This window comes from Martes martes (genome assembly GCF_963455335.1).
Source record: "Martes martes genome assembly, chromosome: 17".
Taxonomy (NCBI): domain Eukaryota; kingdom Metazoa; phylum Chordata; class Mammalia; order Carnivora; family Mustelidae; genus Martes; species Martes martes.
The window spans coordinates 56,674,653-56,693,110 of NC_137905.1; the positions used below are offsets into that span (position 1 = coordinate 56,674,653).

At 53.2% G+C, this 18,458-nt stretch overlaps 1 protein-coding gene across 1 annotated transcript; it reads left to right on the forward strand.

Moving 5' to 3' along the window:
* Nucleotides 1-18,332, forward strand: LOC308358445 (paired immunoglobulin-like receptor B; the record flags this gene model as incomplete). Its single annotated transcript, XM_080828623.1, is given in 22 exon segments — nt 1-42; nt 44-72; nt 74-147; nt 150-176; nt 179-226; nt 408-692; nt 836-1,138; nt 1,363-1,659; nt 1,871-2,173; nt 3,440-3,556; nt 4,012-4,049; nt 5,057-5,101; nt 5,297-5,418; nt 14,235-14,259; nt 14,261-14,312; nt 14,468-14,503; nt 14,685-14,972; nt 15,119-15,421; nt 15,645-15,941; nt 16,154-16,456; nt 18,002-18,056; nt 18,161-18,332. Coding segments are annotated over 22 exon segments (3,261 nt in total).
* Between the last annotated feature and the right edge of the window lie 126 nt (nt 18,333-18,458).

An 18,458-nucleotide genomic window follows, 5' to 3' on the forward strand; every position in this document is an offset into this window, starting at 1 on the left:
ATGACCCCCACCTTCATGGCCCTGCTCTGTCTCGGTGAGATCTGAGGAGGGAAAGGGATGCCTTAGTCTGGGAGGAAGCCACCCCACAGCCAAGCCCTGGTCTGTCAGAGACCCCAGGCTCAGGAGGCTCATGGGGAGGAGGGGTTCTGCTAGGATTTGGGGCAAACCTCTCACAGGGACTCTCTTCCAGGGCTGAGTGTAGACCCCAGGACCCAAGCGCAGGCAGGTGAGTCTGTCCCCAAAGGTCCCAGTCCCACCTCCTCACTGGGGACAGAGGTCACCCTCCAGACAGTTGGGGATGGAGAACAGAAGTTCTGGGCTGACCCAGGGGCAGTTATGGGGGTTTGGGGTTGAGCTGGGACTGGGGGGTAGGGAAGGTCTATGTCCCAGCCTCTGTTTCCTTCCAGGGACCCTCCCCAAACCCACCATCTGGGCTGAGCCCAGCTCTGTGATGCCCTGGGGGACACCTGTGACCATCTGGTGCCAGGGGGTCCAGGAGGCCCAGGAGTACCACCTGCATAAAGAGGGTGACTCATGGAACTGGGATACACAGAAGCCACTAGAGTCTGGGGACAAGGCCAACTTCTCCATCACATACATGACAGATGGATATGCAGGAAGATATCGCTGTGACTATGAAAGCCCCAATGACTGGTCAGAGTACAGTGACCCCCTGGAGCTGGTGGTGACAGGTGCGAGCCCACTCAGGGTCCCAGTCCCAGGCTCTGCCCTCAGGAAAGGGGTCAGCTGTCAAGTGTCTCCCTCTTACAGCCCAGCCTGGGGATACCTTAGGAGTCTGAGCCCGATTTAACACCACCCCCTCCTCCTCTCCTAGGATCCCAGGGCAAACCCAGGCTCTCAGCCCTGCCCAGCCCTGTCGTGACTTCAGGAGGGAACGTGACCCTCCAGTGTGCCTCACGGACGGGATTCCACAGGTTCGTCCTGATGAAGGAAGGAGAGCGCCAGCCCTCCTGGACCCTGGACTCCCAGCCAGCTCCCCATGGGGGGACCCAGGCCCTGTTCCCTGTGGGCCCCGTGACCCCCAGCCTCAGGTGGACGTTCCGATGCTACGGCTATTACAGCAACACCCCCCAGGTGTGGTCGGACCCCAGTGACCCCCTGGAGCTGCTGGTCTCAGGTGAGAAAGTCGGACTGTTGCCCCATCCATGTTTTGAGGCACCAGACAGGTTAACGGCGACTCTGATCCCAGGGGAGCCCCAATGAGAGGGTGGGTGAGGGGACCACGGGGACTCACAGGTCAGAATAACGGAGGGTGATGGACAGTGAGACCTGGGGATCAGGATGGGAGAAGGGAGGTTTGGGGAGAAGCAGCCCCTGACTTCCACGGCTGGTCTTTGCCAGGTGTGTCGGAGAAGCCCTCCCTCCTGACCCAGCAGGGCTCTGTAATGACCTCTGGACAGAGCCTGACCCTCCAGTGTCGCTCTGATGTTGGCTATGACAGATTTGCTCTGTCCAAAGAGGGGGCACCTGACCCTCCCTGGAGGCTTGGCCGGAAGCCCCAGGCTGGGCTCTCTGGTGCAGACTTCCCCCTGGGCCCTGTGAGACCCTCCCACAGGGGTCGGTACATGTGCTATGGTGGACACACCCTCTCCTCCGAGTGGTCAGCCCCGAGTGACCCCCTGGACATCCTGTTCACAGGTGAGGGCTCACGGCATTAGTCAGGACCCCAGACTCTGCACGGATCCTGCCAGGGGAGCCTCAGGTGGTGGTGGCCGGGACCAGGGGTGGGGGGTCCCCAGGGAGGGAGAGAGAGAGACAGGGGATGGGATGGCACAGACTCGGAGGACACAGACAGACGCAGTTCAGAACAAGGGCTGGACAGCCCCTCACCTGCCCTTCCTCTCCCTAGGACAGCTGCCCTACACACCCTCCCTTTCGGTGCAGCCAGGACCCACGGTGCCCCCAGGAGAGAATGTGACCCTGCTGTGTCAGTCATGGAGCTCTGTGGACACTTTCCTTCTGTCCAAGGAGGGGGCAGCCCATCCCCCCCTGCGTCTTAGATCAAAGTCCCGAGCTGGGCAGCACCAGGCTGAATTCCCCATGAGTCCTGTGACCTCAGCCCATGGAGGGACCTACAGGTGCTATGGCTCCGCCAGCACCTCCCCCTACCTGTTGTCCCAGCCCAGTGACCCCCTGGAGCTCCTGGTCTCAGGTGAGAGTCGCTGACCCTGTTCCCTCTGTGTCCCAACACTGCTGCAGAGCCCTGTGTCCAAGAGGGCTCTGGTCTAGGATGGGAGCGATGGGCTCCATGGGAATGTCAGCAGAGGGGTCCGCACCTCACGGTGCAGGAGGGAAACAGGGTCCTCCCACCCTTGCCCTTCCCTCGCCCACAGCACCAGAATTGTCCCAGTGGAGGAGGACCTTTGGGGCCACAGGGCACATGAGGAGGAAGAGTGTGTGCAGGGATAAGGTGTCAGGGGAAGCTCCAGGCCCCCCCCACTCTTGTCTTTTCCCCACGACCCTCTATGGGTCCCGGCCCCCAACCACAAGGGCCAGGCTCAGCTGACTGTGAGTCACAGGGGCTGCAGTCCATCGGCTCTTCTTCTAGGCTTTCAGAGATGCCAGGGGGACCTCGGGGCTCCAGGGGCTCCCAGGCTGGTGGAGGGGGGCTGGGGTGGTCATGGCAGAGGGAGGGGGAGGGGCCCAGTGGGGGAGGAGCAGCCAGGTGCAGTGGGGAGTCCTGCAGGCCCCCTGCCTCACCCTTGCTGACCCCAGGAGGCTCTGAGGGTGAGTGAGGGTCTCTTTCAGCCTTAGTGGGTGGGTCTCTGGGGAGTGGAGGCTGAGCTGCCCCCTCAGTTCAAGGGCCTCCGGAGGTGCCGGCTAGCACATGCCCCTCCCCTGTGTGGGCCTCAGTTTCCCCAAGTGTAAAGGAGAGAGTCGTGGACCAGAGTAGCTTTCCCATCAAACCATGACTCTCATCCTGGGAGAGGAGGGCTCATGGGGAAGACCCCCAGGTCGTGATCTATGGGCAGTTCTGTCCCTTTGCAGCAAAGACAGTGACATTGTACGGGGAGGGGAGGGATGACAATGGCTGGGAGCATTCAGGTAATAAGGGGAATCTGGAAGGACCCTCTGCTCCAGAAGAAGATGCTGGGACAGGCTGTGCCCCAGATGGGGGGCCCAGAACTGAGAGCTGGTTTCTACACAGGGGACAGCATGAGGAGAACACAGGGAACCCACAGTTGAGTTCCAGTCCCAGCCCTGCCACCTCCATGCTGGGCGACCTCGGACACACGAATGACCTCTCTGTGTCTCAGTTTTCTGTCTGTGGGGTGGGTGGGAGGGGCAGCAGTCGTCTGCTGGGTGATCGTTGACGGGGTCAGAGCTGAGTGCACAGAACTGAGCAGGTGCCAGGCACACAGTAGGCGCTCAGGTAAATGGCATCACTGACTCATTCATGGTGCAGCTCCTGCCCAAGGTCCCCACTGGTACCTGTACGTCCTGATCGCAGCCGCGGGGGCCTTCATCATGCTGCTCAGCCTCCTCGTCCTCTTCCCGGTTCGACACCGGCACCGGGGCAAAGGCAGGAAGTCGGGTGAGAAGGGAAGGGGGTGACGGGCTCCAGGGGTGGTGGCTGCCCTGTGGGCCGAACAAGGATGGGCTCAGGGCAGCGGCCAGAGGGATACCACAGTGGTGGGAAAGGCCGGTGTAGGAGGACACTTGAGCAGAATCTCAACCCAGAGAAACTAGAAAGAAACCTCCAGGTCAGCCCCCATGTGCCAGTTGAAGGTTTTTCCCTCTTTCATTCTGGGGAGATGGAGAAACCACAGACAGTATGTGTGAAGGGCGCCTTTCCCTGCAATCACATGGTTGGGGGCAGGTCGTACCCTCCCAGCCCAGAGGGAGACTGATTCCCAACGTCCTTCAGGGCCTACAGACCCGGAGCCCAAGGACAGAGGCCTGCACGACAGGTAACTCCTGCCCGCAGTCCCCCAGACTCCCACCCACCTGCCCCCACTATGCCCCCCTAACGCCCTGTCTCCTCCCCAGCTCCAGCCCAGCCGCTGCCGCCCAGGAGGAGAGCCTCTGTGAGAGGAAGGGGGCCGCCCTGGGTTGGGCTGGGAGGGTCTTGGGTAGGGGTTGAGGACTGAATTCCCACATGCCCCTCAGCCCACTGCGGAATCCCCGGGATGGCAGATGCCCTATCTGAGAGCAGGGCGGGGTCTGTAGCGCTGAGAGGAGGGCTCAGGGGACCTTGCCAAGAGACACACCCCATTCTGTCCCAGCAGATGTTGCCATGCAAGACACTCAGCCTGAGGAGGGGGTGGAGCTGGACCATCGGGTGAGACCCCCGCTCTCGTGCAGACCCCAGCGCCCTCGTGGTGCCAAATTGAATCCAGTGGACACTTCCATTTCCTCACACCACCTAGTCTCAGTAGTGTCCCTCAGGGGCCCTCACACACCTTGGGCACCCAGGATCAGTCCACTGTGACCTTGTGGGGCCTCCTTTGTGCTCCTCTTGTCTGGCTCCGCAAACACTGCCTGACTTCTGGTTGTTGGGGTGCATGCCCACGTCTCAGGAGGTTGCATGAAGAAATGATTCTCCCGCTGGTCACTAAGCCCCTTCATTCATTCAACCAGCAAAAGGCACAGGGAGCCCACCTAGTGCCAGGCCCCACCTAGTGCTGCTAGCATAGCTGTGAGCAAATCTGACCACCCTCCATGAGTTCACTTTGTGGGTGGTGGACAATATGCACGGAAGTGGGCAGCATCCTCGAGGGCAACGTGTGGCCAAGGAAAATAAAGCAGGGTACAGAGTAGCAGGTACAAAAGTCCTGAGGCAGCAACATGCTTTACCAGGAACATGGCCCATGCAGCTGCAACCAAATGAGCAAGAAACACTGTCCGGAAGAGAATCAGAGCCAAAGTTGAATCACCCACCCCAAGGTTCAAGAAGTCCCTACAGAGTTCGCCAAGAAAGTGACCTAATGGGCAGGAAAGTTCTGAAGCATCGCTCTGGCAACCATGGGGAAAATTGTCTGAGGCATCGAGGGGCATTAAGGAGACAAACCTCCCCCTCACTGTCTGTCCACAGCAGAACGCACAAGATGAAGACCCCCAGGGAACAACGTACGCCCAGGTGAGCCGGTCAAGATCAAGACTCAGGTGGGGACTGGCCACGTCTCCTTCCCCCGTGTCAGAGGGATTGCTGGACTCAGAGGACAGACAAACAGAGGAAAACAGGCAGACGGACTGTCAGGTGGGTCCCTTCTTCTCTGAGTTCCCAGGCTTCCCCCTCCTCAATCACAAGCCTCCCCTCTCTTCCCCACTGCAGGTTGCTGCATCTGACACCCCCCAGGATGTGACCTACGCTCAGCTGAACTGCTTGACCCTCAGACAGGAGACAAGTGGATCCCCTCCTTCCCAACCAGGGGAGCCCCCAGCAGAGCCCAGCGTGTATGCGGCTCTGGTCATGCACTAGCCCAGGAGGGGCCCAGACCCCACACTCCAGGGAGGGGGACCACAGGGACCCTGGAAGGCACAGGAGCTGCCCACAGTGGGGGCCACCTAATGACGACCCCAGCCAGCCTGGACTCTTCACATGGACCAGTAAGAACTGCTGGGACCCTCTGGGAGTCACTGATTCTGCCATCAAAGATAGTACTACCCCTACGCTTTGGAAATCAAAGCAACAGGCTTCTCAATTACCCCTGAATGAAATGAGAAATGAGAAATTAGAAATGGAAATGAGAGAATGTTACACTGAAGAACAGTGTAAATGTTACACATCAAACCAGTGAAATGGGAAAATAAGAACCAAGACCCAATCGATTAGAACAGAAAAAGCCCAAAATAATTAATGACAGAACCTATTCTATCCAGAATTTGGAAAGAGAATAGCAAGTTATTCAAACAAAAGTAAAGACAAGACCTAGCTAGTAATGAGGACAAATTTAAAAATAGAGAAAAATCAATGAAGCTGAAAGTGTTCCTTTTTGTAAGCAATGGTCACATTTATAAATCCTAGCCACAAAACCAAGAGGTGAGAGAGACAGAGGGAGGAGGTACCATTAGCATTATGAGGATGGCGTCCCATCCTACAGACTTTAAATTTAGAACAGAACATTTTTAACTCTTTTATGCTGATATATAAGACAATGTAGATGAAATGGATAAAATTCTCAAAATAGAAGCTACTAAAATGATGGAGAAGTAGTAAATATGTATCACCTTATGAATACATTGAATGCATTGACTGTGATCAAACTATCCCCCAACTGAAGTATGTGGAAACTGAGAGAAATGGGGAGCAGAGGGGTGGCTGGCGGGGCTGCAGTGTGGAAATGGGGAGGTGTTGGTCAGGATTATAGGTAGAAGAAGAACAAGGTCTCTACAGTTGTAAGACCACAAGTTCTGGGGATCTCACGTACAGCGTGATGACCACAGCTCATAACGCTGTATCCTATTCTTGAACGTTGCAAAGAGAGTAGATCTAAATGTTCTCATCACATCCAAGAAAGGCAGCTGTGGTTTGGCATGGAAGTGTGAGCTAACGGCATGGCGATAATCATTTCGTTATATTTGTGTCTGTTGAGGAAGCTTCATTGGCAATTTCCTCCAAACACTTACGCCCTTGGGAAACACACACATGCTTACACACACGCATACACACATGCATATACACACACCAAAATTACACAAACCTTTCCTGAGAATGAAAAGGGAGGAAGCAATATCGGATCAGGCCAGGGAACTGTGAACACCAAAAACTGGCAAGGTAATTGCAGAATGAAAAAGACGTGGAAATTTCTCTCACATAAACCTAGATGTACATCTCTAAACAAAACGTTCACAAATAAGATCCAGCAATAGGACTCTACATCATGACCACACTGGATTTTGGGGGGAGGGAGGAACAGAGTAGCTTAACTCAATCAATATAATCTGATACATTAACAGAATAAGTGAAAATGATCATCCCACAAACCAGAGGGAGGGGTATGGGGATACGGGTGAAAAGGTGAAGGGGATTAAGATGTACCAACTTCCAGTTCCATAATAAGTGAGCGCCAGGGATGAAAATTACAGTTTAGGGAATATAATCGGTAACATTGTAATCATTTTTTGTGTGACACATGGTAATTGGATTTCTTAGAGTGAGCACTGCCTAATGTATATAATTGTTAATTCACTATGATGGACACTTGAAACTAATATCGTATGTTAACTATAATTCAAAATTTTAAAATGATGTACTATATGTTGGCTAATTGAACATAATAATAAAAATTTAAAAATTAAGAAATAATCTCAACAGATGCAGACAAAGCTTTTGATAAAACACTCCAACAGTTCGTAATGCACACAAAAGCTCACCAGAAATAAAAAGGAGTTTCCAACAATTCATGAAGGCATGGTTAGCAATCAGCACCTGGCCCTCATCTTTAAAGGTGGGATCTTGAAGTCCTTCTCTCTGTGATGGGGATGATCCAAGTATGTTTCTTATGACCGTTTGTATTCAGCACAGCATTCAGTTCATATCATTGGAGGTACCAACCAATCCTTACACCAGTTAGCACGGCTTACAGGGAACAACAAATGTTGGTGAAGATGTGGAGAAAGGGGAGCCCTCCTACACTGTTGGTGGGAAGGCAAATTGGTTCAGCCACTTTAGGAAACAGTGTGGAGGTTCCTCAAAAAATTAAAAATAGAGATACCATATGACCCAGCAATGACACTACTGGGTATTTACCCCAAAGATACAGATGTAGTGAAAAGAAGGGCCATCTGTACTCCGATGTTCATAGCTATAAGGACCTATTTAGCCAGAGCAATGCCATCTCGGTTAAATGGCCATTTTGTTGTTTGTGCAGTAAACTTAAATTGACCCTCCCCCAGAGAAACTTACTTAAAAGCAAGCCCAGGAAACCAGTAAAATGTAGTCGGCTAGTTCCTGATAACAGAGCCCAGAATACAAGGACAAGTCAGGCCAGATGGAGACATCTAATCAGTTCGAAGTACTGTTTGTAACACTGAGAAGGTCTTCCCCAAACCAAAATGACTCCATCTTGGGAAGGACGACCATCTTATTATTCACACTGAATACGTTAACTGACTAAGCCTTCCTGAAAAGTACTGTTTGTAACAGTTCCTGGTATGGGGTAATTTTAAATAACAAGTCACCAGACCGGATGGAACTAGCCAATCAGCAAGAGACACACAAACCCAGTGGGCTGAGATACCAAGATATGGGTTGCAGTTTTACCCAATAAAAGGTAGCCTGTAAGATTGGGAGGGGTCGCTCTCTTTAGAGGTGGCCCTGACTGGTCAGTCGATTCTTGAGCCTGTAGACTAGGGGTGGTCGCTCTCTTCAGAGATGGCCCTGGCTGGTCAGTCTGACTTCTAATGCTTGGCATAAAATAGAGCTTTGCATAATTTTTACTTTGTCTCAGTCTCATTCCTTTGATAACGGACCCTAACAATAGCAGCAATGGCCACAGTCTCTAAACTGTGGAAAGAACCAAGATGACCTTCAATAGATGGATTCTTGCCTTTTTAATTGGTATAAGGTGGTATCTCAATGTGGTTTTGATTTGAATTAATAAAATCTTGAAAAAAAACTAATGATGACTCGAGGATATTACGCTGAGTGAAATAAGTCAAGCAGAGAGAGTCAATTATCATATGGTTTTGCTTACTTGTGGAGAATAAGGAATAACATGGAGGACATTGGGAGAGGGAGAGGAGAAGGGAGTCAGGGGAAATCGGAGGGGGAGACAAACCATGAGAGACTGTGGACTCTGAGAAACGAACAGGGTTTGGGAGGGGAGGGGGTTGGGATGGGTGAGCCTGGTGGTGGGTATTCAGGAGAGCGGGGATCCCATGGAGCACTGGGTGTGGTGCATAAACAATGAATCTTGGAACACTGAAAAGAAATTAAAAAAAAAAGAATACAGACTTTAAAAGCAAAATTCAGACATAGGATCTATACTGACTGAGACAAATGAGAATATATGCCTTTAATGATTTATATTGATTAGCCTTCTAAATTCAACAACAACAACAGTATTTGGGCACTTCTGTTGAATGGTAGATGCTGAGAATACATGAAATGTAATAAAACCATTTTTCCTTGTCTAAAAACAAACTAATGATGTATTTATGCTGCTTAGTTGAATTTAAATTTAAAAAATAAACCTGGTCTCTTCTAGACATGTGGATGGCTCTTACTTTTTTATTCGATCTGATACCCTGTGTCCTTGGATTGGAGCATTAAGCCCATTTAATTCAGAGTCACTATTAAAGAAGATGTGGTTCATATATACAATGGAATATCACTCAGCCATCAGAAAGGGGGAATCCCCAACTTTTGCATCAACATGGACAGGACTGGAGGAGATTATGCTGAGTGAAGTAAGTCAAGCAGAGAAAGTCAATGATCATGTGGTTTCACTCATATGTGGAACATAAGGAATAGCACGGAGGACATTAGGAGAAGGAAAGGGAAAATCACGGGGGGTAAACCGGAGGGGAGACGAACCATGAGAGACTCTGGACTCTGAGAAACAAACTGAGGGTTTTAGAGGGGAGGGTGGGGGGTGGATAAGCCTGGTGGTGGGTATTCAGGAGGGCATGGATGGCAATGGAGCACTGGGTGTTACATACAAACAATGAATCTTGGAACACTGCATCGAAAATTAATGATGTACTGTATGGTGACTAACATAACACAATTAAAAATTTTTTAAAAATATATGAACTTAGTGCCATTGTATTGCTTGTAACATCCTCTTTCTGTAGATTGTTTCTTAGTGGTCCATGTCACGTTTGGGTTCTCTCTTTGCTTAGAGAATCCCCCTTAATATTTCCTGCAGGGCTGGCTTGTCCTCTCAGTTTCTGTCTGTCCTGAAAGCTCTTCACCTCTCCATCAGTTCTGCATGGCAGCCCTGCTGGGTGAAGGATTCTTGGCCACATGTTCCTCTCATTTAGTACCTGAAAGTGTCCTGCCTGCCCTTTCTGGCTTGCCAGGTCTCTGTGGACAGGTCTGATGTTGGTGTGATGTTTCTCCGTCCACAGGTTAGGAGCCTCTTGTCCCAACCTGCTTTCAGGATTTTCTCTTTATCTCTGAAATTTGCAAGCTTCAATATTACATGTTGGGGTGTCGATCTATTTTTATATTGATGTGGGGAGGGGTCATCTCTACCTCTGGGACACAAATGCTTGTTTCCTTTCCCAGGTTAGGGGTTCTCAGCTCTTGTTGCTCAAATACACCTTCTGCCCCCCACCCCCAGTTTCCCAATAATTCTGATGTCGGCATATTTCATAACATCCCTGATTTCTCAAGGCCTCTCCTCATGAGCGTTAGTTGTTTACCTCTCTTTCCCTCGACTTCCTTCCTTCCCACCAACCTGTCTTCTACGTCACTCACTGTCTCTTCTGCCTCCGTTACCCTCGCCGTTAGACCATCCAATTGAGGCAGCATCTGCTAGAGCATTTTTAATTTGGACTGATTAGATCTCATTTCTGCACTAAGACATTCTCTAATGTCTTTTATGCTTTTTTCAAGCCCAGATATTAACTTGATCATCGTTATCCAGAACTCCATCTCTGACATCTTACTGGTATCCATACGGATTACATCTGCAGCAGAGAACATTACCTCTGGTTCTTTGTTTTGTGGTGAATTCCCACTTCGAGTCATTTTGCCCAGAGAAGAATGAATGAGTGAGCAGAATCAAAAATACCAAATATTTGGGGCGCCTGGGTGGCTCAGTGGGTTAAGCCGCTGCCTTCGGCTCAGGTCATGATCTCAGGGTCCTGGGATCGAGCCCTGCATCAGGCTCTCTGCTCACCGGGGAACCTGCTTCCCCCTCTCTCTCTGCCTGCCTCTCTGCCTGCTTGTGATCTCTGTCTGTCAAATAAATAAATAAAATCTTTAAAAAATATCAAATATGACCGAAGCAGAATACACACTAGACAAATCCGAAGAGGTCAGAAATGAAAACAGAAAAGGAAATAAAAGGGGGGGGTCTGCTTGTTCCTGAGTGAATTTTGGTCTGTGTTTGATATTTGATACTTTTTTTACACTAATTTGAGATTAAGACACTTATTCTCAAAATTGCTAAGAAAGCAAAACTTACATATAAACACAAATAAAAGTGACGAGCGAAGGGAGGCCAAAAATGCCCAACATATGTATAAAATGTAGATGTAAGAAATGAAAGTTTAAACATGACTTAAATACATGTTGATAAAATAGGAAAATAATTAAAAAGAGAAACAAGAAAAAATAGAAATGGAATTTTTTTTATTTTGCTGTATTTATTACAGATTTCTTTTATTTCTTTTCAGTGTAACAGAATTCATTGTTTATGCACCACACCCAGTGCTCCATGCAATCCGTGCCCTCCATAATACCCACCACCAGGCTCCCCCAACCTCCCAACCTTGCCCCATCAAAAGGAGTTTGAAGAGAAATGGAAAATTTAAAACTGAAAGAGAATGAATCATGAGAAGAAAAAATGGAATTCTCTCTACTCTGTTCCTGTAGTGCTGAAGTTTTACACTCTTCTGGGATCCGTAAACGTGTGCGCCTGTGTCTTCTGGGGGACGGGCCTGCTGCGATGCTGCTTCTCAGATGTCCTCGCCGGGGTGGGAGTTCACTGCCCCTTGCCAGTGGGCTAGGCTCAGGGTAAGCTGGTCCTCTGTGTGGCCTTTTTTCCCCTGAAGGCTTTCTGTGGCTCTTTAGAGGATCAAAATAAAAATGGCTGTGCCCCGATCTGCAGCCCAGAGCTGAAAAGACTGTGGTCCCCTCCCTTTAGTGAACCCTCTGGGATAAAAGGTTTGTGTGCCAAACTCAGCAGACTCCTGTGATGCACACCCACAGTGATCCTTCTGGAGAACGTCGAGGGTCCCACGATACTGCCCTTTGTAGGGTACCAGAACTGAGAGCAGTCACCGTATGGAGCGCACAACCTCTGCTCCTCCTGGGGGAAGACAGAGGTTGGCGCTTTACTGTCCTTTACTGGGCTGTCACCCTCAGAGCTGTTGCCCAGTTGGGAGTGGACCCATTTTGCCCATCCCGGAGGATGGTGGAACGTCTCCATGTTCCAGTCCTCTGCAGGGTGCCCAGGCTGAGAGCAGTCCCCCCAGTTGGCACAGCTCGGGGTTTATGGTGAATCAAGCTGAGAGTCCCCCCCTGGGCTCACTGACCATAACCAGTTTCCCTGCTCCACTCCTTGGGAACTCTACCAGCTCAGGCACTACGTTATTTTTGAGGCTCCTGGGATCCAGAAACCACACTGACCCACCTAGAAGTCTGCCTGTTTCATCCCAAGAGCCCCTTTCAGGCAGCCATATCTCTCACTGGAGGAGATTTCTAAGGGTTCATATTTTGCCCTCGGGGCTATAACACTTCTTGGTAGAGGACACATGGAGGCTCCCGCCCCCCTCCATTTGTCTTTGGTATCTCCCCTCAAATTCACGTCTCTGGACATCCCACCTTGCAAAAAGCGCTCACTTCTCTACTTGTAGAGTTCCAGGTGTGTTTTTTTCTTACATCTCAGGTTGAATTCAAGGTGTGCAGAATGGATTGATAGTTATGCAGTAAATTCAAGGGACCGGATGAGACGGGGCCCCCCACTCTCCCACCATCTTGTCTCTTCCCTTCAATATTTCACGTTCTTAGTGCAAAATGCGTTTCCCACATTCCTGCTGCTCCGCGACCTGGACGATGACGGACCACTCTGCACACAGTCTTTCATAGCACTGCTTACATATCGGGGTCACTCTCTGATGTCCACTCCTGTTGGACACTCACCTCCCACACCCCTGAGTCCCAGAGACAGTTGCTTCCAGAGCTGCCCTGATTTCAGGACTGTAAGGGGTGGATGGTGCCTGTCACCCTGCCCTGTGGCATCCTCTCTCCGAACTTAACGTCTGAGCAGGGATGCGTCCATCAGGGATGGCTCCCATGGGAACCGCACACCCACCCATGGGCAGACGCCAGTGGAGGGTGGGTCCACGGGACAGAACCATTCCACACACACACAGAGGGGATGTGGCTCAGGCTGACCTCTGGGCTGGGTCAGAGGGCAGAGACATGCCAGCACCCACCCCACACATGGTGGAGGGTCACGCTGATTCCACAGTCACCCAGAAACTCGACACCCTTCCTGCCTGTGAGAATGTGGCAACTCTTCTGGCCACACAGAGGCAGAAATCATATTTGACCACCCTCAGCTGGACCCCAGGCTCTGCTGGTCACTCAGCTTCCGTCTCTGTTCTGCTGGGGTCCGTCTCAATTCCAGAAGCTCTTGTTTCTTATTTCCTGCAAAACGCTATTGTAAACCACTTCAGAAACATCACCAATAGCATTTCTCATCTGTAGGGACATACAGGGTCCCTCGGGGACATGCATCTCTGGTCCACCCTGATTGTGGGGTCTGACACATGGACCTCTTGTGTCTCAGCCACACCCCTCTTAATCAGGTCAGGAAATACCAATGATTGATTGCAACCACTTTGAGTGGGGTTCAGGACAGCATGCTACAGACCAGGTGATGTGCGCAAGGTCACCAGGGCAGTGGACAGGGCAGTAGTATCCACACGAGAATCAGCTTTCTTCCCTAAATCACAGCACTCACCCATGAATTGCCTCCTACAGCTCTCAGAAAGGACCACAGTGTGGGAAGGATGTCTCTGCCCCTGGATCAAGGGACAGAGGAGCCAGCAGGGGACTCAGAGGTGTGCTCCCTGGAAGGGAGAGTGGACAGTGTCAGAGGAAAATAGAGAAGTCCACCAGGCTGTGCAGAAAGAAAGCCCACGCTCCAGGGCCAGGAGAGGGGCTGTGTTTCCTTCCATATTTGCCCCTATTCCTCCTCTAGCCTCATTGCCACCATGATTTCATCCTGAGCCGAGCAGATGTGTCACAGGTGTGTCGGTGCTGACATGACCTCGGCAGGGCAGCAGGAACCCACATGCTTTGCAGCATTCCCAGGGTCTGGGGACCCTCTCCATGGAGGGGACCCAAGATGTGCCGAGGAAGAAGGCGACCCATGGGGAGGCTCTGGGAGGGAAGGACCTGCCCTGGTCTCCTCACCTCAGGAAGCCACGGGGTCCACCCGCTGCACCGTCATGGACACCAGAGCCAGGCTGGGCCTGGGGAGGGGCGTTCCTCTTCCTCTGGGACTGCTGACGTGACAACCCTGTGACAGGCAAGACTGGCCTCCCCGTGGCCACACCCGGTGTGTCTGTCTGTCCTGCGGTCACAGTCGACCCTCCATCTGCACAGCCGGAATCAGAGAGAGGAGACGCCATGACCCCCACCCTCACAGTCCTGCTCTGTCTCCGTGAGATCTGAGAAGGGGAGGGGACACCCTAGTCTGGGAGGGACCCGCCCCACAGCCAGGCCCTGGTCTGTCAGAGACCCCGGGCTCAGGAGGCTCACGGGAGGAGGGGATCTGCTAGGATTCGGGGCAAACCTCTCACAGGGACTCTCTTTCAGGGCTGAGTGTGGGCTCCAGGACCAGAGTGCAGGCAGGTGAGTCTGTCCCCAGGGGTCCCAGTCCCACCTCCTCACTGGGGACAGGGGTCACCCACCAGGCAGCGGGGGAGGGAGAAGAGAAGTTCTGGGCTGACCGAGGGGAATGTCTGGGGGTTTGGAACTGAGCTGGGACCTGGGGGTGGGGTAGGTCTGTGTCCCAGCCTCTGTTTCCTTCCAGGGACCCTCCCCAGACCCACCATCTGGGCTGAGCCAGGCTCTGTGATGCCCTGGGGGACACCTGTGACCATCTGGTGTCAGGGGGGCCTGGAGGCCCAGGAGTACCGCCTGCATAAAGAGGGAAACTCAGAGACCTGGGACACACAGAAGCCGCTGAAGCCCAGGGACAAGGCCAAGTTCTCCATCACATACAAGACAGATGGATATGCAGGAAGATATCACTGTGACTATCTCAGTCCCACTGGCTGGTCAGAGCCCAGTGACCCCCTGGAGCTGGTGGTGATGACAGGTGCGAGGCCACTCAGCGTCCCAGCCCCAGGCTCTGCCCTCAGGAAGGGGGTGGGCTCTCAGGGGTCTCCCTCTCACAGCCCAGCCTGGGGATAATGGGGGGGGTGTCTGAGCCCCATTTCACATGTGCCCCTCTTCCTCTCCTAGGATCCCAGGGCAAACCCAGCCTCTCAGCCCTGCCCAGCCCTGTCGTGACCTCGGGAGGGAACGTGACCCTCCAGTGTGCCTCACGGACAGGATCCCACAGGTTTGTCCTGATGAAGGAAGGAGAGCGCCAGCCCTCCTGGACCCTGGACTCCCAGAGAGACCCCCGTGGGGGGACCCAGGCCCTGTTCCCTGTGGGCCCCATGACCCCCAGCCTCAGGTGGTCGTTCAGATGCTACGGCTATTACAGCAACACCCCCCAGGTGTGGTCGGACCCCAGTGACCCCCTGGAGCTGCTGGTCTCAGGTGAGAAAGTCTGACTGTTGCCCCATCCGTGTTTTGAGGCACCAGACAGTTAACGGGGACTCTGCTCCCAGGGGAACCCCAATGAGAGGGTGGGTGAGGGGACCACGGGGACTCACAGGTCAGAGTCATTGGGGGTGATGGACAGTGAGACCCGGGGATCAGGATGGGAGAAGGGAGGTTTGAAGAGAAGCAGCCCCTGACTTCCACAGCTGGTCTCTCCCAGGTGTGTCGGGGAAGCCCTCCCTCCTGACCCAGCAGGGCCCTGTCGTGACCTCTGGACAGAGGCTGACCCTCCAGTGTCGCTCTGATGTCGGCTACGACAGATTCACTCTATCCAAGGAGGGGGCACCTGACCTTCTACGGCGGATTGGCCAGCAGCTACCAGCTGGGCTCTCTGGGGCAGACTTCCCCCTGGGCCCTGTGAGACCCTCCCATGGGGGCCGGTACACCTGCTACGGTGGACACACCCTCTCCTCCGAGTGGTCGGCCCCCAGTGACCCCCTGGACATCCTGCTCTCAGGTGAGGGCTCTCAGCGTCAGTCTGGACCCCAGATTCTGCACAGGTCCTGTCAGGGGACCCCCAGGTGGTGGTGGCTGGGACCAGGGGTGTGGGGTCCCTGGGGAGAGAGACAGAGAGAGACAGGGGATGGAAAGGACAGACTCGGGGGACACAGACAGACACAGTTCAGAACAAGGGCTGGACATCCCCTCACCCGCCCTTCCTCTCTCTAGGACAGCTGCCCTACACACCCTCCCTCTCGGTGCAGCCAGGACCCACGGTGGCCCCAGGAGAGAATGTGACCCTGCTGTGTCAGTCACGGAGCTCTGTGGACACTTTCCTTCTGTCCAAGGAGGGGGCAGCCGATTCCCCCCTGCGTCTTAGAGCACAGTACCGAGCTGGGCATCACCAGGCTGAATTCCCCATGAGTCCTGTGACCTCAGCCCACGGGGGGACCTACAGGTGCTACGGCTCCATCAGCACCTCCCCCTACCTGTTGTCACACCCCAGTGACTCCCTGGAGCTGCTGGTCTCAGGTGAGGGGCCCTGACCCTGTCCTGTCTGAGCTCTGTCAGCTCAGGACACACGTCTCAGGAAAGCCTGACACAGTAACAAACATGGGCGTCACGGGGGCTCCACAGAGGAGGGTCCTGCCCTGGAGAGGTTGGGAAGATCCACAGTGTGCACCCGGGTCCCCCATCCTGCAGTCTCAGCAGAGTAAGGAGTAGGGGCTACGTGGGGGGTGAGTGAGGACAATCGTGAGAAGACAGCACCTCCCACTCACCTCCTGTCCCTCCATAGCAGAATCTGATGGTGTTGTTAGCCCCACGGGACACTCTCCTGGACAGAAGCCTTCCCACCTGCAGGCACCGCTCTGCTGACGTGCCATGCTCACCTGGGGGCCTACATGCCCCTCGCTGCACACCTGAGACCCAGGAGGGGCCAAGCCTGGGTCACGGGAGTCCCCAGGGAGGCTGCACCCTGTGTCCATGTGCACTGGTGTCCTCTCTCCTTTTTGTGTGGACGCTGGTCCAGTGTCCCTGTGTCTGCTTCTCACACCTTCTAGAGCAGCACCTGCAGATGATGACAAAGGGAACTCAGGTGACAGGGATGCCAGACTCAGAAACCAGTCCTCCTTCTCCTGTGTGCATTGGGGTTAGACAGATTCACACGGTCCTTGTGGGGCACAAGCTCTGGGCACTCCCAGGTCTTAGCATGGTTTCAATGAGTCTCAATTACCTTTTTTGTTTGTTGGTTGGTTGGTTGGTTTATTTACTTATGCAGCTCTTCTTCCCATCTCGATCCACACTGCATGCAGGCAATAACAGTGTTCCTACAACCCAGTGACTGACCATCACCTTTCGTGGATACATATTTATATGCCTGTTGTAGATGTGCGCACACAGATCTCTTTCTCTCTCTCTCTCTCTCTCTCTCTCTCTCTCTGTGTGTGTGTGTGTGTGTGTGTGTGTGTGTGTGTGTGTCTGGCACTGTGGGTATCTGTAAGTATTTGAAGAATGAATTAATGAACATACCAAGGAGGAATACTGTAGGTATAGAATAAAGTGCACACCCTGAGGGAAGGGAGCTGGTTGACACGGAGAGACAGGGACCCAGCCCCAGACATCAGCCTCTCTGTGCTTCTGAGTCAGGAGCCCCTGGCACCAAGCCCTCATCCATGGATGCTGCTGGGACCTGGGCTACTGAATAAGTGGGAACTCTCATCTACAGGGACATGAGCCCAGGAGGTCTTGTGTCCCAGACTGAGCAGAGAACATGCGAGGACATGATGATTTCTGTGTTGGAGGCCGTTTTTCTCTGCAACCCTGAGCTGGTGGGGCACAGCCAGAATCTATCCCGAGTGACTCAGAAGCAGAGTCTGAAATCAAAGAGAACAAGGAGGCTGAAGGAATCCAGTGAGGAGAGCAGAGGAAAGCCCCCTAGTGCAGAGAAGGGCTGGTTCCGGAACTGTACAAAAACCACATAGTGACAGGCTGAGGACACAGAGCAGAGGACACAGAGCAGAGGACAGGCTGGTCGGGGTCTCCAGCTCCTTCCATCTGCTTCTGTCTTCCCTGCAGAAGCAGCTGGTACCGTGAGCCCACCCCAAAACAACTCAGACCCCAGCAGTGGCGAGTAGGAGGAAGTCCCAGTGATGGACTGCTGTGGAGGGGAGTGTTCTCTTGGGCGAGGCAGGTCCCCTGGGTGGACATGCAGGATCCCGGGTGGATTGGGTCCACCCTGACCTCTGCAACCTCTCTGTCCTCATTCCTAGCCTCAGACCCCAGAGATTACACGGTGGAGAATCTGACCCGCATGGGCGTGGCTGCCTTGATCCTGGTGGTCCTCGGGATTCTGCTGCTGGAGGCTCAGCACAGCCAGAGAAGGACCCCAGACGCAGCCAGGAGCTAAACACGAAGGGGAACAAAGCCACCATTCCATGTGGCAGAGCTGTGGGCATGCATCCCAGGTGCCCAGAGGGATCTGGAGGAAAGCCTGCAGCTCGTGCTCCCTGATCCGTCTGCTGACAACATCGAG